Source organism: Crotalus tigris, unplaced genomic scaffold (assembly GCF_016545835.1).
Source record: "Crotalus tigris isolate CLP2741 ecotype Arizona unplaced genomic scaffold, ASM1654583v1 scf7180000024391.5723578, whole genome shotgun sequence".
In the NCBI taxonomy this organism is placed as follows: domain Eukaryota; kingdom Metazoa; phylum Chordata; class Lepidosauria; order Squamata; family Viperidae; genus Crotalus; species Crotalus tigris.
The window spans coordinates 1110767-1133099 of NW_024100561.1; the positions used below are offsets into that span (position 1 = coordinate 1110767).

The following is a 22333-nucleotide window of genomic DNA, read 5'->3' on the forward strand; positions in this document are numbered from 1 at the left end:
CAGCATGAAACACAATCAACATTGTTCATGATATTTCTGGACACTGCATAGGTTTTTTTTTTTTTCAAATAAAGGAATAATTAGTTGAGAATGTTAATGCATGATACTTTTGTATCTGTATTCAAATGCATTTTGTACAAGATATCCTCAAAGTGTTGCTTGGGTTGATGAACTGAAGTAGGAGCAGGATTAGTTGTCCAGACCATAGAGATACAGAACTTTCTTCAACAGCTACTACATGGGTGGAAGCATTCCACAACAATGCACAGTAGTACATATATAGATCTGCTTTCTGCTTTTATTCTTAGATCTGGCAATGTGGAGGAAGTCTTGAAATCCATCCTTGTTCTCATGTAGGACACGTTTTTCCAAAGCAAGCTCCATATTCACGTGCAAAAGCTTTAGCTAACTCTGTTCGGGCTGCAGAGGTGTGGATGGATTCGTACAAAGAACTTTACTACCACAGAAATCCACATGCACGCTTGGTAAGTTTACTGAAGGCAGAAGTATAGAAGATAAAATAAATTTCTTGAAAAGCTGAGAGTCTAAATTTAGATTCTCAGAAAATAAAGGAATGAGCCTAAAAATATAAAAAGAGAATAAAGAGAACAGTGCAAATGCTGAAAATGTGCAGGATGAGTGCAGAAAAATATTATAGGCATATGCTTACATTTTGGAGGAACTCAGGCCAGCAGTTTCTAGCCTTTATAGTTTTAAAAATAAGTTTATATCTGGAAGAAAATATAGCTTCTAAACATTTTGAAGTTGGTGAGGTAGGTACAGTTTCCAAGGCTGATTTTGCAAAATTCAAATGAATGGGGCAGAATAAATGTTGCAAAATAAAAGTATAAAATTTGCATAGATAACTTAATTTATAAAAATATATTTTGTAGTATTTTGCATTAATTTGATTTGCCTTAATTTATTTTTCCTTCCACATGATATACTGGACATTGATTGAAAAGTTATTAGTCTTTTCAACTGAGGTTGTAATATTCCAGAGGAATACATATGTTAAAATGTTGCCCATTTGAACTAGAATATTCCTTGTGAATAACAAGGCTGTTTATGTATAGAAAATGTTTCGGGCGTTCTGCAGACCTCACACTAGGATGCCCTACTAATATAGGATGCCCTACTTTAATACTTTTCATTAAAGTAAAGTAGCCTGTTGTTTTTCAGATTTTTGCACATTGGAAAAAAATTATGCCTGCCTTATGAGTTGCATCATGAATCAAATGCTTTCAGCATCATTATTTTTAATGCTCACTTGGAAGCCTGAAAAATGATAGGCTTTTTTTAATGAAAAGCATGCACAGTAACATAAATAATTGGATAGGAATATTATAATTCTAGTAACTGAAATCCTGGGGGCCAAAACTTAATGCTGATGTATTTATTCAAATAACTGCTGACTTGGGTAATTTATTTAACATAGAGCTAGTGGGCTATCTTCATCTTAATAATTTATAAGTTGCCTAAGTGTGAGATACTCAAAGCAAATTTCACTGTATTAGGATTTTATTTGGAATACTGTATATAACTTGTTTTCTATGGAGGTTTTACTCTGGGATTTCATTTTAGGAACCCTATGGAGATGTGACAGAAAGAAAGCTGCTTCGAGAGAAGCTCAGGTGCAAGGATTTTAAATGGTACTTAGAGAATATTTATCCTGAACTTCATGTCCCCGAGGACAGACCTGGCTTCTTTGGGATGGTAAGTGAAACCCTTCTTGAAAAGAGAATTTCCAAGCCTTCACACTGTTTCAAGATAGACAGTAGAATTACTTGAACAAACAGTCCTGAGAATTGCAAATAGTATTACTGGGTAGATGGATTTTAGCCTCCCAAACGTACTGAGGAAAACAGTATTCGGGGTTTTGCAGAGTCGCTCAAGCTGGTACAATAGAAAAGGTAAGGTAGTCATCAACTTTTAACCACAATTGAGCACAAAATTTCTGTTGCTAAGGAAGACAGTTGTTAATTTTACTCCACTTTACAACCCTTCTTGCTATGGTTGCTAAGTGAAACAACTGTAGTTGTTAAGTTGGTGACACGGTTGATAAGTGAACCTGGCTTTCTCCAGTACAGGAGATGGATAATCCATGGATGGGTTTTCTCTGTCTGCCTGCTCTTGAGACCAAGTAGCCAAAGCTTGACACGCCCCCACTTCCTGTGGAGTCCATTCTTAACTTGGTCTCTGCTCGGAGAAGACTCGTTTTGGCGTGGCTCTCAGCTTATCAGGTTAGACAAGAAATCCATTGATTGATTATCCCTTGATAATTGGCTTCCCCTTCCCAAAAAAAAAAAAAATATTTTCCACCTATAGGAATTTAACCACAAAATTTTCTGGGGATCAGTCCTGATCTCAAACCTAAAATTAAAAAGGGGATTGGTGGGGAGGGAAATTTCCCCACAGATATCAGCCAGCCCCAGGGCTCTGGGGGGTGAAAAGGGGGGGAAGAAGGCATCAGCAGAGACTACTTGCTGAACCTTTTCCCCAACCACTAAGTTTTCCTTGGGATCATCCCTGATCCTATATTAAAATTGAAAAAGGGGGTGTGGGGGGGGAAAACTCCCCACGGATCCCAGTCAGCCCCAGGGCTCTGGAGGTGGAAAAGGGGGGGAAAAAGGCATCAGCAGAGACCACTTGCTGAGCTTTTCTCCCCAACCTTCCAAGGGATTTTTTCCTCAAATTGGGGGGAAAAAATAACAATCTCCAGGTCCGGATTCAAACTTGAATTCGGATCATCGGAGATTCCCTAGCAGCCCAGGGCAACCGCGGGTGCCATTTTAGTTGCCGTTTTCAGACAACAAAGGCAATCCCTGGCTGGGATTACCTTAAAACGTCACAGCGCGCCAAATTTAAATCCCCGGGCACAAGCAGCTTCTGGGAGGCTGCGGAGCTTATCTTCAGAGGGAAACGAAGCACAGGAAGGGAGTAAGCCAACCAAGAAACGGAGGCTAGAGAACCCTCCTGGGATCTGCAAAGCCCTTTTTCAGGGAGAAACGAGCTGTGGCTGCCATCTCTTGCCAGAGAAAGGCAAACCAAGCTTAAGGAAGCTCTACATCATATCTGGAATCACTGATAGAGGCGGAATAGGAGCACACAACCAGCGCTCCACCCCCGATACACACATATAATAATAGGACAAAATATAATAATAATAAAAATAGATACATAAATTTAAAAATAATAATAATAATAATAATAATTAAAAAAAAATTTTTTTTTAAAGCTAAAAATTAAGCGACTGCAGGGCCAACAGGCCTAAAGACAGAACACACAATATTATCATCATCACCATTATTGTTGTTGTTGTTATTATTATTATTATTTTACTATTATTGTTGTTCCTATTATTAGTATAATAGTAATAGTATTAATAAGAATAAATTCCGCTCTAGGTGACCGCCATTTGATACCTGCTGTGTATTAAGTCAGGCCTACAGACCCTTTTGAGGTCACCACTGATATTTTTTTGCCTCCCTTTTCCTTTTTCTACTGGTGCACGTTGCCTGGTCACCTAAGGCCTCCGGGCGGAACCCAAAGAGTGGTTCCAAACGTGCCTTCGGTACCTCCCTCAGCTACCGTGACCTTAGCCCAGAGAGAATATTTTTGTTGTGGTCGGGTGATCAGGGGAACAGTCCTGGTACTTGTTCCAATTTCGCTCCCGCCAATACTTGCCTGCCTGAGCGTCTTCTCAGTTTTTCTGGGACTGCTCAAGCGGAATGGAGGGACCCTCGTTGCCTCAATCCATGAGCACGACCCCTCCACCTCCCAATTACGGCTGCAACACACCTTCTGACCAGAAGGCGGCAGGCAAGTGCAAAGCGAAGACAAAACACTCGCTCAAGAGGCCCTCCAAGTTGGCGGAAAAGCAAGCCAGCCGTAGGCACCAGGCCCTGGAGAAGGAGTTCTCCAGAGCGCAGAGGCAGGCCCAATTGGAATTGGTTCAAATGGCGGCCACCGAGATGGAATTACCATTGGGTCCATCCACATCAACCCAGAGCGCGTGGTCCATTCCAGGAACACCGCAACCACTGGACCCGCCATCTACATCAGCCCAACAAACAACCACGGCGGCAGGCACAACCACTGAGTCCAACTCTCCACCTGCGGTCACCACACCCAAAGGTAATGACATAGGGGACATCTGGGCAGATGGACGGCTAGAGGCCCTATTAACCAAAGTGGTGGACCGAGCCCTAGCACAGCGCTCCGCCCACCACGACCAGGGGCCCTCCATCTCAGCCATGCCACACTCGGAACTCCCCTCAGAGTCCTCAGGCATTCAGGAACCCGTCTCCCCGGCCCAGTCCTCCATGAGTGGTTATTCTTCACCACAAGAGGAGGATCAACCTGGGATCTCTATGTCAGAGGATGAGGAACTTCCCCCTGAGCCCCCCTCAGGGGGATTATTTAATCCCAACCGCTTCCTCACGATACTACGCAAGGCCACAGCCATTGCGGACATGGGGACGGATCAGTTTTCTCAGCCGCAAGCGACACCGGCCACCACATCCAGACCCGTATTCTTAGAAAAGGTGACAACGCAACACCATATACCTTGCCCCGCCATTTTCCTGAAAGGGATCAAGAAGCCATGGGACTCTCCCGCTTCCTTCCCATCAGTGAGTGGTACGGACAAAAAATTATACAGCACTGCCACAGACCTCAATGAGGCCTTAGAAATTCCTAAAGTAGATGAAGCCTGGACCCCCTTGGTCTCCCAGACAGCCATGGCTGGGGACCTAGTGGAGGCCCTTAAGGCAGATGACAAAAAGTGGGAACAAGCCTTTCGCAAAACCCACCAGACAGCGGCATGGGCCATCAAAGCAGCCACCTCGGCCTCCTTTTTTGTCCGGGCCACCCTCATCTGGTTGCAACAACTACAAACCATAGTTCCTATGGAGGACATACGAACACACCAGGACCTGGCTAAGATGGTAGCAGCCACGGAATACGCTGCAGACGCAACGTTCCAATCGGCCATTTTTTCATCCAGATCCATAGCATCCAACATAATTGCCAGGAGAATGCTATGGCTAAAACACTGGCAAGCTGACACCAAGGCTAAGTGGCGGCTAGCGACCGCCCCTTACTCAAGCAACGGTCTGTTTGGGGAGGCCTTGGACCCCTATCTTGTAGAGAACAAAGACAAGCGGAAGGTCATGGCACACTTGAACAAAAGGTCAGACAAACGTACCACACCTTACTTTCGTAGGCAGTCCTTTCGTCAACCGACAACCACGCCTATCAGTCAGGCACCCAAGCCATTCACTCCCAGGCAGAACAAACCGTACGGCCGCCCCTACGACAGACCGGGGTTCCAGCCCAGACAACAAAACCAGTCGAGACGACCCTTTCGTGGAACGGGTCGTCCGTACCGGAAGACAAAATGACTCCTACATAGACCTACCCATTGGAGGAAGACTAGCTCACTTCTTCCACCAGTGGGAGCAGACCTCCACGGACAACTGGGTACTACAAACCATCCAGTCCGGGCTGTCCCTGGAGTTCCTGGTCACACCCCCAGACCGACTCATCAACTGCTCGGTCTCCAGGAACCCCACCAAACGCAAACTCATGCAGGAGGCCATCCAACACCTGTTGGACATTCAAGCAATAGAACCGGTCCCAGCGGAATACAGAGGCAGAGGATTTTACTCCATCCTCTTTGTGGTTCCAAAGACTTCAGGAGGATGGAGGGCAATCCTGGACCTAAAAAACCTCAACCGCTACATCACATACAAAAAATTCAAGATGCAATCCCTTCAGTCCATCCTGGGAAGCATCAGAGAAGGAGACTTCCTGGCATCGATAGACCTCACGGAAGCCTACCTTCACATCCCCATCCACCCAAACCACCGCCGGTTCCTACGTTTCTGTTACGGGGGAAAACACTTCCAATACAGAGCTCTCCCCTTCGGTCTATCTTCGGCACCCAGGGTATTTACCAAGATACTAGCAGCGGTAGCCGCCAAACTGAGAAAAATCCCAATACGCGTCCAATGTTACCTAGACGACATACTAATCCAAGCAACATCCCTACAGACAGCTCAGGCGGACGTAAGGACCGTCATTCGCGTCCTCCAATTACACGGATTCTCAGTAAACTTTCAGAAGAGCCAGACAGTTCCCTCGTCCAGGCTGCTGCATCTGGGGGCCATGATAGACACAACCAACTGTATGGTCTATCTCTCCCAAGACCGGGTGGCCGGCATCAGGGAACTGGCTCGCTGGGTTCACAGGCAACGTTCAGTTCCGATACTAACACTTTCCCAATTATTGGGCAAGATGGTATCGGCCATAGCCATTGTACCCTGGGCCAGGCTCCACCTACGGGAACTACAGTGGTTTCTGCTCCCGTACCAACGGCAGAACACCAGCGCATCCAACCACCTAGTCAGGGTCACGGCACAAATCCGCAGGGCGCTACGCTGGTGGTGCTCTCGGGCCGTGACCAAGGGGTCACCCTTCAAGGAACCAGTCAGAGTTACCATCACTACAGACGCCAGTCTGTATGGTTGGGGAGCCCATCTGGACTCCCAGTTTGTACAGGGACGTTGGTCCGCCACGGATCTGAGAAACAACATCAACTGGCTAGAACTCAGGGCTATCCACCTAGCCTTGCAACAATTCAAAGACAGAATCAGAGGCCACCACGTTCTAGTCCTAACAGACAACGTAGCAGCCAAGGCGCACATCAATCGGCAGGGGGGGACCAGATCAAAAACCCTGATGACAGAGTCACGACTCCTATTCAGCTGGGTAGAGCCCAATCTGAAGTCACTAAAAGCGGAACACATATCGGGGGTCAACAACCAGCAAGCGGACTTCCTAAGCCGCACCACAGTGGACCCTTCGGAGTGGGGGCTACACCCGAACTTGTTCCTAGACATCTCCCGCAAGTTCGGGTACCCGATCCTCGATCTGTTCGCATCATCAGACAATGCCCAGCTCCCCAGATTTTACTCTCGTTACTTCAACCCGCGAGCAGAGGGGACGGACGCTCTGAGAACTCAGTGGCCTCAGGGTCTGCTTTATGCCTTTCCCCCACTACCACTCATACCGGCGGTCATCCGAAAGCTGATTCAGGAGCGGGCAGAAGTGATCCTAGTAGCACCATATTGGCCACAGAGACCGTGGTTCGCCGACCTGATGAACCTGTCTCAGTCGCCCCCATGGAACATTCCCCCTCATCAAGTGTCCCTACACCAGGGAACCATCAGTCACCCGGAACCCCAATGGTTACAACTGACCGCCTGGCACTTGAGCGCCAGATAATGGCACAGGAACTATTCTCTCCCGGGGCCATTACCATAATTCAAGCTTCACGCCGTCCGGCAACAAACCGCATTTATGACTCCACTTGGAAAAATTTTTGCCTTTGGTGCAGGGAACGGCAGTTTGACTTACACAAACTCTACATCCCTCAGATAGTAGATTACCTCTTGGAGGGACTAGACAGAGGCCTCGCCCCCGCGACCATCCGCAGGCAAGTGGCGGCCTTGTCCACCCTCCTCACCTGCACGGATTCGGTTCCCTTAGCTCACCACCCCAGGATCCGCGCCTTTATCAAGGGCGCCTATAACACCAGACCTCCAGTAATTCACAGGTACCCGTCCTGGGAACTACCGCGAGTCCTTCACGCACTCACTCGGTCACCATTTGAACCATTGGCGACCGTTTCCTTGCGACACCTGTCGCTAAAGGTGGCGTTCCTGATTGCCATCACATCGGCCAGACGAATTTCGGAACTGGCCGCACTGTCAGTCAGAAACGACCTATGCATTTTCCACAAGGACAGGGTGGTCCTTAGGTTAGATCCTGCCTTCATACCGAAGGTGAATTCACTCTTTCACAGGACACAGGAAGTAATTCTCCCAAACTTCTGTCCAAATCCAACACATGACCGGGAGCGGCAGTGGCATACATTGGACGTCCGCAGAGCCTTGCGGCGTTATATAAAGCGTACAGAACCCTTCCGCAAATCGGAGGCCCTATTTGTGTCCTTCCAAGCGGGCACCTTGGGGCGGAAAGTTTCCGCGGGCACCATTGGAAGGTGGATCCGAAGCTGTATCGCAGAAGCTTACAATGTATCATCCCTGCCGCCCCCAAGTCATCTCACAGCCCATTCCACCCGAAGCGCTGCAACTTCGGCGGCATGGGCTACCCAGGCGTCAATCGAGGAAGTTTGCAGGGCCGCGACATGGTCCTCGCCTTCCCCGTTTATACGACACTACAAGATAGACCGCTTTGCATCGGCGGATGCCTCCTTTGGTAGGAGGGTCCTCCAGCAAGTTGTCTCAGAGATCAATCTACCGGCCTTATCTGTTTCCCACCCCTTGGGACAGTGAGGCTTTGGTACGTCCCATCCATGGATTATCCATCTCCTGTACTGGAGAAGGGGCGTTGGTCTTACCTGAACGCCTTTTCTCAGTACGGAGATGGATAATCCACACCCACCCCAAGGCCAGCAGGCCGCTAGTAGGGAGCTGAGAGCCAATACCTCGTCAATCATCAGCCAATTCGCCCTCGTTAAGAATGGACTCCACAGGAAGTGGGGGCGTGTCAAGCTTTGGCTACTTGGTCTCAAGAGCAGGCAGACAGAGAAAACCCATCCATGGATTATCCATCTCCGTACTGAGAAAAGGCGTTCAGGTAAGACCAACGCCCCTTCCCATTGACTTTGTTTGTCAGAAGGTTGCAAAAGGTGATCACAGGACCCCAGGGCGCTGCTGTTGCCATAAATACATGCCAGTTGTCAAGAGTCCAAATTTTGATCACCTGACCATGGGGATGCTGCAATAGTCATAAATGTGAAAAATGGTTATAAGTCATTTTTTTCAGTGCCTATATGTTGGTTTGCCAAAAACGGTGTGGAAAGTTTGTTGGTCCATATCAGGGGTAGTCAACCTTGGCTCTTTTATGACTCGTGGACTTCAACTCCCAGAATTCCTGAGCCAGCTTAGCTGGCTCAGGAATTCTGGGAGTTGAAGTCCACGAGTCATAAAAGAGCCAAGGTTGACTACCCCTGGTCTATATACTGTACTGATTTTTTGGGAAAGTTTTTATCGTGAGTGCTTAACAAAAAATTATGTTTCGTTTCTTTTTCTTTCCCATTATGATGGTAGAAATAAATGAAAATAAATATAAATTAATTAATAAATCCTGACAATAGCAAAGACAGTGTGAGGGAGTCAAAAAGTCCCCAGGTACAATTTCACTTCTGCCATTAGCATGTTAGGAAGCCTTAGGTAAGTCAGCATCCCTTTGTAATGGATCTCGATTGAGATAATAATTGTAATTGTTGTTTTAGAATGGCTTTAGGGTATATAAATTCTAAATGAAGGTGGTGGTAATAATTGGTAGATTCACATAAAAGTACAATCTAACCCTAAAGTTGGGAGAAAAAATAGAGTAGCAGTCCCCAAACCTTTTAGCTTATGGACCCTTCATGAAGTTTCAGATTGTTCATTGACCCCTAAACATTGATTATATGAAAATAATTTAATAAATACTATTTTAAGTAATATTACTGTCGATAATTAAATAGATAACAAAATCAGCTCTTTGGATAATCCTACCTAACCTTTCAGAGGCTAGTGACCACTTCAAAGAACCCTGATATAGAGCATGCTTTCTGGATTCTTTTCAGGCAGCTCCACTCTGGGTCATGTGACTAGGAGGAGGGGCTTCAGAATTGAATAACTGACAGCATTCTGAACTGCTGCCCAGCTGCCTCTCTAATAAGAGACAGATTTTTCTCTTTATTTGGTCCTGCACTGCTTGTTTTTAGATAGTTGTCTTGTTGACAAGGAAGACACAACAGAGCCCAAACTCCCCTCACATAATCTTCTATTTGGCTTTTTGTTGGATTGGGAAGAATAAAAATGACTTTTGGTTCCCAGCCTAGTGCAGCAACCTATTTTCAGCAGCAAACAACCAGATCCTAGCCACAAGTACAACCAGCCACAGTACACCAAGAAGCCTCTTTGTGCTTCCTGGGCATGGTGACTTTGGGCCATATTGCTGAGACTTGCTGGGGCATGGCAGTTTGGTGCCATGCTGCTGGGATGGGGTTGGGGTGTCTGAGGCTTCTCAAAGTATCTGAGGCTTCTTGCTTTGGGTCGGGGGCTTCTTTTCAATCCCAGAACCACAATGTGACTAGACGCCCCAAGCCACAGCATATTCTTTCCCCAGCCTCTTCATGATTGCACATATGAATTCATCCGCACCCTCTTTCCTGCTTCCCTGAACTCCTGCCACACTGCAGTACCCTCCCCATTCATGTGTGGCCTGCACCAGGCCTCCCCTGACCTCTCCCACTACACTGCAACACCTCTGTGTTCCTTACCTGGGAATCCTTGTCTATTAGTATTATGTTTTAAATGTTATTTCATGTGTATCCCTGTCTAAATGATTAATGCATAGGAAAAGAAAATCTGGACCATCAGTGAGTGAGCAGTACTTCGCTTATGTCTATGGAGATTTTCAACAATCCATGTCATGGTTGCCCCAAAGGTACTTTCCAAAAAGCAACTGGACTTTCTTAGGTTTTTCCTTGAAAACGTTTTGCTTCTCATCTAAGAAGCTTCTTCAGTTCTGACTAAATGGTGGGGAATGGAAGGATTTATATTCTTTGCACAACTCTTAACAACTCTGAATCTGACCGATCACTATTAAGAGCCTATCTTAGGACTTATTTAGTGGCGATAAAGGTGGCAAAGTGTGTTCACTTTTCCGCACTTATTGCGTCCGCAGAATTTCGCCCGGCCGCCCTGTTTAGGGTGACCCGCTCCCTTCTTAAAGTGGAGGAGGCGGAGGAACCCTTGCAAGGGAGAGCTGAGGAGATTGTTCAGTTTCTTTTGGACAAAATCACTCAGATTCAGAGGGACCTGGACTCCGACTGGGCAGTGCCAGCTGAGATGCCGGGGGCTGGTCTTAGTCATGTTATCTGGAGTGAGTTTGAGCCTGTGACCCCTGATGAAGTGGACAAGGCCGTGAGGGCGATGAATGCCGCCACCTGTTTATTGGACCCGTGCCCCTCCTGGCTGGTTTCTGCCAGTAGGGAGGTGACACGAGGCTGGCTCCAGGAGATAATCAACGCCTCTTTGATGGAGGGGTCTTTCCCGCAACCTTTGAAGGAAGCGGTGGTGAGGCCCCTCCTCAAGAAGCCTTCCCTGGACCCAGCTGTTTTGAAGAACTTTCGTCCTGTCTCCAACCTCCCCTTTGTGGGGAAGGTTGTAGAGAAGGTGGTGGCGTCCCAACTCTTGCGATCCTTGGATGAAATGAATTATCTGGACCCTTTTCAATCTGGCTTCAGGCCCGGCTACAGCACTGAGACTGCTTTGGTTGCACTGACCAATGACCTCTGGCGAGCCCGGGATAGGGGTCATTCCTCTATCTTGGTGCTTCTTGACCTTTCAGCGGCTTTCGATACCATCGATCATGGTATCCTTCTGCGTTGTCTCGGAGAGGTGGGGGTGGGCGGCACCGTATTGCGGTGGTTCTCCTCCTACCTCTCTGACAGGTCACAGTCGGTGTTGGCGGGCGGACAGAGATCGACCCCTAGGCGCCTCGATTATGGGGTGCCTCAGGGCTCTGTCCTGTCCCCCCTCCTTTTTAACATCTACATGAAACCGCTGGGTGAGATCATTCGGCGACACGGGGTGAGGTATCATCAGTATGCGGATGATACCCAATTATATATCTCCACCCCGTGTCCTTTCAGTGAAGCAGTCGACGTGATGTGCCGGAGCCTGGAAGATGTGAGGGTCTGGATGGGGGTGAACAGGCTTAGACTCAACCCTGACAAGACCGAGTGGCTCTGGGTCTTGCCCCCTAAGGGTCTTTCTGATGGTCCATCATTAGTCCTGGGGGGGGGGAATTTACCTCCCTCAGTACAGGCACGCAACTTGGGTGTCCTCCTGGACTCACAGCTAAATTTGGAACAACATCTATCGGCTGTGGCCAGGGGGACCTTTGCCCAGGTTCGCCTGGTGCACTAGTTGCGGCCTTATTTGGACCGGGAGGCTCTACTCACGGTTACTCATGCCCTTGTCACCTCAAGACTGGACTACTGTAATGCGCTCTACATGGGGCTACCCTTGAAGAGTGTTCGGAGGCTGCAGTTGGTTCAGAATGCAGCCGCGAGAGCGATTGTGGGTGCACCAAGGTACACCCACGTGTCACCTATCCTCCGCGAGCTGCACTGGCTTCCTGTGGGTTTCCGGATGCAATTCAAGGTGTTGGTTGTCACCTTTAAAGCCCTTCATGGCTTAGGACCAGGTTACTTACAGGACCGCATATTGCCGCATAGTTCCCAGAGACCGGTGAGGTCCCACAGATTGGGCCTCCTTCAGGTCCCATCGGCCAGACAATGTCGGCTGGCAGGCCCTCGGGGAAGGGCCTTTTCTGTGGTGGCTCCGACGTGGTGGCATCAACTTCCCCCTGAGATTCGAACTACTCCCACCTTGCCGGCCTTCAAGAAAGCTATTAAAACTCTCTTGTTCAGGCAGGCCTTGGGATGATGTCCCCAGGGGGGCCGGGATTCGATTGGGACATGCTGTGTGAATGTATTCATTTTTAATTGTTATACTTGTTGTTTTAACTTTGTACGCCGCCCTGAGTCCCTAGGGATTGGGTGGCATATAAATTTTACTAATAAATAAATAAATAAATAAACCGAGTTTCAGAGTGCTAATGACCAGATGACTGCAAAGAATATAAATCCTTCCATTCCCCACCATTCAATCAGAACTAAAGAAGTTTCTTGGATGAGAAGTGAAATATTTTCAAGGAAAAAAACAAAGGAAGTCCAATTGCCTTTGGAAAAGCAACCTTCAGGACAATACTTTACACATTTACAATACTTCAATTTTCCCTAAGTCAAAATTAGTCCAGCTGATCAAATTTAGTTGCATGCTATGTAACTGGCTACGTTTGCCTGTTTTCTGTTGCTGTGTGTCGAGGTCACCATCCATGTTTTTAAGGCTGTCTTTCATTTTGCTGGTAGGCTCTTCTCCGGGCATTATTGTTCCTTTTCTGTACAGGTTTTATCAATTCTTGGCAGGTTCTTGTGTTGTGAAATTCTGTGCTGATGATCATACCGTAAATTTCCTTGAAGGGAAAATTTTCTTGCTTTTATGTAACACTTGGGACTGACATTTTGAGTTCACTATAAATAAAAGATCAGCTCATGCTGCAGTGGTTTTTAGTGGGAAATGCTGTGTTTATAGCACAATTCTTTACTAGCAAAGTATTGCCTAAGACATGAATACATTCTCAATGAGCATACAGTTGTGTTTCATCATCATCATCATCATCATCATCAATTATTGTATAATAAGCCTAGAATTAGAATAAACAGATTGTACAATAATTATTTACAGCATTTCAGTAGGCAGTTGTATTGGGAACCTCCTCTCTCTCTCTCTCTCTCTCTCTCTCTCACACACACACACACACACACACACACACACTAACTGGTGGGATGTTTGGATTATGAGATGATATATTTTAATGGCCTTTTGTTGCCTCTTAGCTGAAGAATAGAGGAATGGCAAATTATTGCTTTGATTACAATCCTCCCAGCGAGCATGAATTAACAGGATACAAAGTCATATTATATCCATGTCATGGCATGGGACAAAATCAGGTAAGGTATTAACTTTCTATTCAAGTGTCAGATAATAGTTCTATTAAATGCACGGTCCTGCTATTTCTCCTAACTATACTAAAGCGTTTCAGTTTTGAGCATAAACACCCATATTAAACCTAGTCTTGCATCATAATCCTTTCCAGAATTATATAGAAGTTCAAGGAATATTCTGGGTGTGCACATGTATTGGGAGTTTGGACTAAGGTTCTTAATGGATTTGATTAGGTTCTTATAAGTTCTGTCCCTAAGATCCACTTGAGAAGTCTGACAATTACTGAAGCCAGCATTTCACAAAACAATAGCAGTGATAGTCAGAATACAAATACAGAACAATTATTTCTGAAAGAAATACTATTTTAAAGAGGATTTTTCACTTAGTAAAGTAAATAATTGTAAAAATACTTGAAGATAAAGATAGGGGTGTGATTGTTACCTTCTGGGTGTTTCTAATAGAGTTTAATGATGCGGCCTAAGACATAAGAGGGTGTGAGGTCCTGTTTATGAAATTGGGCTCTAAGAAGCCCAGTTGGGGGCTGCTGTTTACCTCCCTCCCTTGCTGTGGTGTAGTAGCATTTTTGCCTGAGTCAGATTCTATGGTTGAAATAGTAATGGAGTTCCCTCGACTGATAGTTTTTGGGAAATTCAACCTGCCTTTACTGGGCTAGAGTGGGAATTTGTGGCAACCATGGATCTGACCCAGCACAAGCACAGAAAGCCTAACAAGATGGAGTCACTTTGGGTTTTTGAGTCTCCTGAATCTGGAGAGTTGTCATCTTTAACTCTTGATGGGGTGCATTCTCCCAAACAGAATTAGTGTCTAACTTGGGGGTTTTCCTAGGCCTTCTTAAAGAAGATGGCTGTGGCTAGGAGACCCTTTGCATAAAATCACCTGGGGCACCAGTGCCACCCATTCCTGGATTGGGGGGGGGCTGTTTATTATCACTCATGATTAGTCACTTCTTGTTTAGATTACTGCAATGCATTGTTCATGAAGCTGCCCTTGAAAATTACCTGGAAATTTCAACTGATCCAGAATGCAGCAACACATACTGTATATTCTGGGTGGCACACGATTCATCTGTGTTACATCACTACTGCTCAATCTGCAATGACTGTATGGTTCAAGGCCAGGTTATTTGTGGGATTACCTCTTTCTGAGGACATTCATCTATCCCACTAGATTGGATAAAGTAGGCTTGCTCCAGTCCTTTCTGTTTAGTGTTGTCATCTGGTGGGACCCAGGAAATAAGCCTTTTCTCTTGCACTGCTTATCCTATGGCACAGATGTCTTGCCATAGGATAGGCAAGAAATGGCCTACCAAAAGGCCATTAAGACTTTCTGTTCCCAAAGGATGAGAAGTGAGCCTAGCTTTTTTTTGTAATTTTGGAGAGAGTAGTGTTGTGATGCTGATCCTTTGTTGAAGTTTGAATCTCATGTTTTCAATATTTGTAATTTTGTTAGTCACCAAGGATTGTTTTATATAATATAGATGGCCATATAAAATTTCCAAGTAAGTAGATAAATATCATTGTAATTATTATCTAAAGAATTTCAGATTTGGGCTGGAAGTGTTTTTTTATATTTTTACTGTTCTTCTGTTCACAATGCTTTTGATCATAGAAATACATAGCTGAAGTTTAATAGAGATGTATTTACTCTTTTATTTTGGGAATAACAGTTTTTTGAATACACCTCCCACAATGAAATACGTTATAATACCCGTCAACCAGAAGTCTGTGCAGCTGTTGATCCAGGAACTGATTTTTTGAAAATGTACTTGTGTGAAAATAGTATCCAAAATATTCCTGAAAATCAGAAATTTATTCTTAGAGAGGTAAGAATAGTCAAATTTGTTAACAAAAATTAAGTTGCTATTAATGTATTAGAGGTTTGTACTGAATGATACTTTTTATTTATACTAAAATGGTACTTCTGCCATTTTAGGTGGGTGCTTCAATGCTGTATAGTCTTTCATCCTCTTTTCCTATCTTTCCTGTGACCATTGATATTTCTACTTCAAAAAGCAGAACGGACATTTCTGTTTTTAAAAATACTACTTTTGTTTTCCTTTATTAAACTTTTTAAAATAATAATAACAGCAATAGCAATGAGAAATAACAAGGTTGTTACTAAACCATATAGATTAAATTTGTGGGCTAGCCATTTCTAGCATTATATGTAATAATGACTTTTTAAAGGAAAAGGAAAAAGAGGAAGATAAATATATAAGCAGCTGCTTTTTTTAAAAAAAAAAGATTAAATGTTAAATTGCTTGAAAATTTGCTTTTTTGCCTGTTTCCAAATGTCCTACTTCAGATATTGACAATCCCCCTTCCAACTGGCCACAGTATAATTCTTACTTTAATTACTCTAAGCAACTCTTGATGCTTTGATAAATTCCATATTTTCAGGATCTAACCAAGAAAGGCATGTGCAGTTTTGACAACCTGCAGTCACTGTGATCTTATATTGACAGTTTTATACATTTCAGGCAAAAATATTGCAAAATGTAGCACTTAACCAAATGAGTGAATGTTCATACCTCTGAATTGCATCTCCAAACATAAGGTTATTGTAACTTACTGCTAAACACTCTCTGAGATGCATAATAAAAAAGGAATAGTGTTAATGGCTGTTTCCTTTAGGAGAAATTGCATTTCATGATCAAAGAATGTTAGTTCTTTATAAGTAGATCAGTATTTATTTATTGATTGACTGATTAAATGTATGTGCAGCCCGTCTTGTCCAGCAATATAATATTGCATGGGATATGGGACCAGAGGCATCAGCCAAGGGTTGAGGGCAAATGACAATAATATTATGCTATTGTGACAGAAGTTCTCTTTTTTGTACATGTGTTCTGAACTTACCTGCATGTATGAAAAGGGCAGAACTTAAGGCATGACTTTGCTTTTATCATTTTGATGAAAGCATTAGATCCTGGGGATACCTCTGGTTGAACCTTTGGAAGATACAGTAGAATCCCCCTGCACTCTGCACATTCACATATAAAAATGAGGTCTATGTATACAACAGGATACACAGAGCAGATTTCCTGCATATAGGATCTTCCTTGGACAGTTTAATTCTAGCTGATGCTGACCTATATGATTCTCTTGTATGATGGTGTCATTGTTATCTACAGATACCTGTTGATCCAAATCACTATTATCTACTTACAACTCTTTATAAAAATCGAATTAACATTATGTTAATTTAATAGTAAATCAAAGTATCTACATCAGTGAGCATGAACCCACAACAGATTTTGTTAATGTGAATAATAAATTATTTTGTTCTTTGTCACTTATCTTTTCATGAAGTTAATAAAGTTTAAAATATGAATTTCAACTCTTACTATGGTTACTGTGTCTTTACCAGACATTATAAAAAAATATTTATTGTTTTGTAGGATGGAGTTTTAATACATAAGCAGACCCAGAAGTGTCTACAAGCTGAATCTGATGTAGAAAATGGATATCCAGCACCTTTGTTACGGCCATGTTCCAATTCAGCATACCAGAAATGGTTTTTTATAGGGAGGAGTTGATACAGAAATCTAATTTTATGGTTGATCAAGATAATGTCTGGATCTGAAGCAAGCAAATGTTTAATCATTTGTACACGGAGAACTGTATTATTTTCAACTTATTCTGCAACACAGGCAGGCATTGAAATTCATATGTGGACTTTTCTGCGTTGGAAATTTACTTTTGGCAGCTATATGATTTACCAAATTTTTTATATATTTTAGCAATAACTTAGAGACTTGATAATGCAGGTGGCGGCACTTAAATTTGATAATTTAAATATTTATTTTTTCCTAATATGTTCAACTTTAATGTGACTAAGACATTAAAAGAAAAATAAAATAACAAATTTTACTGTGAAATTATTATAATATAAATAACCATATTTTTTTTTTCATATATCTAGTACACTGGAACTGCATGTGAAGAATCACTATTGATTCTAAGGATACAGTAGATCATTATAGTAGAATTATATGTGAACTCAATCTATTATGATATAATAGGGCACAATGTGGCTCTAAATCTTTTAAATTAAACAATAAATGAATTGGAAGTAAGGATGACTGAATCACTCTGTCTCTGGTTCAGCTCACTTTCAAAAACATTCCTTCATAAAATCAATCTTATCTCCAATTTCCAAATTAGTCTGCCAGTTAAAAACATCCATATAAATTAAACGTGTACACCATTTTCCTTTATATTTTAATATATGACTACCCCAATGTAAGAATTTTTAATGTACTTTTGTCTAAGAATTACATTAAAAATATTGGAAAATTTTTCCTTTAAAAAAAACACCATTTTCCAGATTAATGTATGTTGAGCTAAGGTATAAGATATGTTTGGCTGATTCAGATAATGGCCACAGATAATGAAATTTCTCCCCCATTTTTAACTGGGTGTCAATTTCTAAAAAGAATGTTGGCATGCAGAATCATTGTAGCAGGACCAAAAAAATAAAAATAAAATCGGCAGAAACAGATTTCAGGGACGATATTACACAGGAACCTTGTATAATCATGCCATGGTACCTCCTAGATAACAAAACAAATTCAAAAGTAGACACCCTGCATCAAATATGATTGTCTTTGCTACTATCTAGTAATCTAGGATTTTTGTATCAGAGATCTAATAGTCATAATCAAAGAAACATTCTTTGACTGAATCCATAATTTTATAACTATATAAAAGTTTATGCATAGCTAGGAAAAGGTGCAAAGGGGTTTTTACGTGGTATGACAAATGCTTATACAGAATACAAAATAAAGCGTGTAGCGTGGCAACTACCATTATGTTGACTGAGCCTATCCTAACTTATGTGAAGATGAAACAGTGTGAGGAAATGACATTTGCCTGAATTTGGAAGGGGAAGGTGGACTATTAAAAGCTTGGTTAGTAATGAATATATATATGACAGTTCGGGATTTGGACAAAATGAAGATAATAGAATAAAAATTATTCCAATTATCTTTAGAAGAGAGAGTAAGATGCAAAAGATGACAGATTTGGATGGTTTGTGGAGAGCTCAACATGTGCAAATTTGGGAAGTTTACATTTGAATCAAAATACCTCATACCTCGTCAGGCACAATCCCAACCCTAAAAATGTTTGAATATCAGATTCCAACAATGATGTTGGAGAAGCAAAACTCTTAATTTGTTATTATGGACACCAACTCAATGGTTTGATTAAAGTAACTGAAGAAATAAGACAGTACAAAGTATGCATTTTGCAAAGCATCTGAGAGAGATGGGCGGTTTAGAAATAGGAAATATAAATAAATAACTCCCTCTTCAAAGCACTAAGTCAAATGCATCTACCAGCATGGTGTTTTTTTTCAGAAGATGTAAATAAATGTTTTTGAGAAGTGCTAGTCACACCAGTGGACTTCTGAATATGCCCTTTGGATGCTTTGAATTTTGTATTAAGCTACTTCATTTGGCTTCAGAACCTTATTCTCATACCCTGACAAGCTCTTGTTTCCCAATTTTGCTGATGTATTTTGTACTGACATTGAAAATACGGACATCCTGATTTTGCTGGGATTTACTTTAGCCATTCACAGGAATATCTGGAAGCTGGTAATTTGAATTATACCAATCATGGTGCCAACTTGCATGCTTTTTTGGAAGAAATAGCTCTTTAAAAGATCCATGAGTGTTTTCATCACAAAGTAGTCTGGAATCCTGCAAGTATAGGTATGGGACAGGGATTTCATGTCTGAGAAATGCTTTCCTTCCTCTCTTCTCTAATGCAACATCTGCCTTTTGGAGACAGTTTGCAAAGGAGAGATACTGGGACTCTTTTATATAAATATGATGCCACCAGTGTTGTATCTTCTTAATGTTCATTATACTTTAAAGTTTTATTTAAATTTTGGAGCAATTTTGAAATACCCTTAAGCAAGCAAATCATGTTCTTTTTCAAAGTTTGGTCAGTCAATTAGCCATATCAAACATGAGCATTGGCCACAGTAAAATACAATAAAATGAGATAAGATACAATTAAGTGAGATAAAATAGAATAAAATATAGTAGGGAGGAAGAGGAAGAAAAAGTGGAAAAAGAAGGAGAAGGAGATTAAAATGCAGTATTTGCAGGCAAACTCTGCCCACAGCCTAGAGTTCAATCCTGACAGGACTGAAGGTTCACTCAATCTTCCATCCTTAAGAGGTTGATAAAATGACCCATATTGTTGGGGGCAATATGCTGATATTGTGTCAGCAGCACTGCCTAGCATTCAGCTTTCTTCCCCAGATTATTTTTTACATGTCTGTGTGCTAAAATAAAATAGTGCTCTTTAAAGTAGTTTTATATTTGTGGTGTTGGCATTTAAATGGCATTTTGTGCATGCATCTGTGGATAAAACAGTAGCTTAACGTGAATTGGAAATAATTTTGTTTAATGTGCAAATTATCAATAGAATTGCATTCTTAAGTTCAGTCATCTCGCCTTGTTCAGTTCTATTTAGGGCTGGACTATTTGTCATAATATATGTTAACATAAACCATTATCTGCAATTTGTTACCTCATTATTCCTGAAGTAAATAGAAAATGTACTGTAAAGTTTTATGCTAGTGAAGATGAAACACCACACTCCCTTAGATATGTGGTTGGAAAAAGAGATGTGACTTCATATTCCTATAAGGAGATGAATTGCATTTAGCCAACATCCAGATCATAAGAGGGAATGGGATTTGATCCAGTTCTGAATCCACTGTATTTTAACTCTAAAGTTCCAAGAAGCTTTGTTTCTGATGTGTTTTTAAATACTCTGGTTTGTTGCACATTTTAGGAAATGGGCCCAAAAACAGGGGACCATATTTTAAAAGATCTTTGTTTGAAACCTCACGTCCTGGCTTCTATCTAATTTGACATAATTCATCCATTTACAATTCAATCCAATGTGTTAAAAAGCAAAATGTGGACTTTTGTGTTTTTTTATAGTATTCATTTATTTAACAAATTTATATGGCCACCCAACTCATACATAGGTGACTTCGGGCAGCTTACAACATGAAAAATTCACAACATAAAAATCCATAAACCCATCCTGCCCCACTCACCCCTAGAAGCAATACAATCAAATCAACCACACGGTCGGCTCCCTCTCCATTTGTGGTCCCCAGGCCCACTGATAAAACCATCTCTTGAGGGCCTTTCAGAAAAAGGGGCAATAGTGTGGGGGCAATTATGTGTCAGGGAGGATGATGTTCTAAAGAGAAGGGGCCACCACCAAGAAATCACTTTTTCATGGTCCCATCAGGTGTAGAACCCAAATAGATGGGCCCCACAACATACCATGACTTCCTGTCCTGGTGGACCAGGTGGATGTAATAGGAGAAGTGGTCCTTCAAATAGCCTGGCCTCAAGCCACGTAGGGCTTTAAAGATGATAACCCTGAATGTACCCGGAAGCAAACTGGCCTCCATGAATCCAGTGCAGTCTCCTATAGAAAGAGAGATTTTCTTGTTTCCCTCTGAAAATTGGAAACCTCCAGAATGATCTGGACCAAACTGGGCTATTTGTGGACTAAGAACTTCTACATTACTGAAATTCATTTTTCCAGCCAGTTGATGCAAATGAGTTAATAAACAGCATTGTTTTTTATAAGAAAATAATATAATTAAAGTTATTTTTCAATGTCTTAGTGCCTAGCTAGCATTATAATTATCAGTCCTTGGTCTGTATTGAATAAAGCAAAACAGAAGCAATAAGAGCTTAAAGCATATTTGACAATTACAGAAGCAAGGAAATGCATACGAAATTGAAAACATGGAAAGATTAATATCTTTGGCCTTGTGAAGGGAGATGTTGGTATAATGAGGGTTCACTGATGATAATTTGTAATACCAAAAACTGACCATTGCTATTTGTATATAGGCAAGTGGTATGTTTAATTTTGACACAAAGTGAGAGATCAATAAATTAGAACCATCAACAGAATATGTACACTGAAATTATAGAATACTTGGATATCATTTTTTTCTATTTGTCTTAATATTTGCATTTTCTTACTCTATTTAATAGCCTTGAGAGATTTTGTCAATTGCAGCTTTGTAATTGTTGTTTTTATGTGAGTCCTGAGACCATTTACTAATATGATTTCTAGCAGTAATTTCATAAATATTACTGTGTTTTGTGATGCCTTGAGATATATATGTTCTTCAAGATTTACAGAATCACATGCGAATACTGCTTATAAGAACCATAGGCTAATGAGATTAAAACAATGCAGTAAAATATTTGTTTTAAAGATCATATTTCCAAGTGCTTTTTAAAATTAATCATCTCTAGTCTTCTTCTTTTTGACAGCTGTCGTATTCTGATAATGTGACTCTTTTCTCTCACATTACTTTAAATTCAATATAACAGTTAGTTATAATGCAATATTTACATTGTATTTGCATTTAGATAGCTGTTAGGATTTGATCCATGAAATCTTAAGAATCTCTGAAGACTAATAGGAGAAAGTGTGACTTTCAGAAAGTGGAAATTAATGGAATTATACATAATACCAATTTTGTTAGAGTATATCTTTGCATGGACAAAACTAAAACTCCAGTCTAGGACATTAATGTCAATGACATAGGAATAAAAATGTAAAATATTAAATATTAAAAAATTAAAA

General features: G+C 42.0%; 1 protein-coding gene across 1 annotated transcript in view; it reads left to right on the forward strand.

Annotated features, from left to right (window-relative positions):
* Positions 1 to 19759, forward strand: part of GALNT12 (polypeptide N-acetylgalactosaminyltransferase 12) — a 48511-nt gene extending 28752 nt beyond the window's left edge. The window contains exons 6-10 of the mRNA XM_039329327.1: positions 309 to 485; positions 1585 to 1716; positions 13553 to 13666; positions 15349 to 15504; positions 17083 to 19759. Coding sequence (XP_039185261.1) covers positions 309 to 485; positions 1585 to 1716; positions 13553 to 13666; positions 15349 to 15504; positions 17083 to 17220 — 717 coding nt within the window. The 3' untranslated portion in view covers positions 17221 to 19759. The remainder of the gene's footprint in view (positions 1 to 308; positions 486 to 1584; positions 1717 to 13552; positions 13667 to 15348; positions 15505 to 17082) is intronic.
* The last annotated feature ends 2574 nt before the right edge of the window (positions 19760 to 22333 follow it).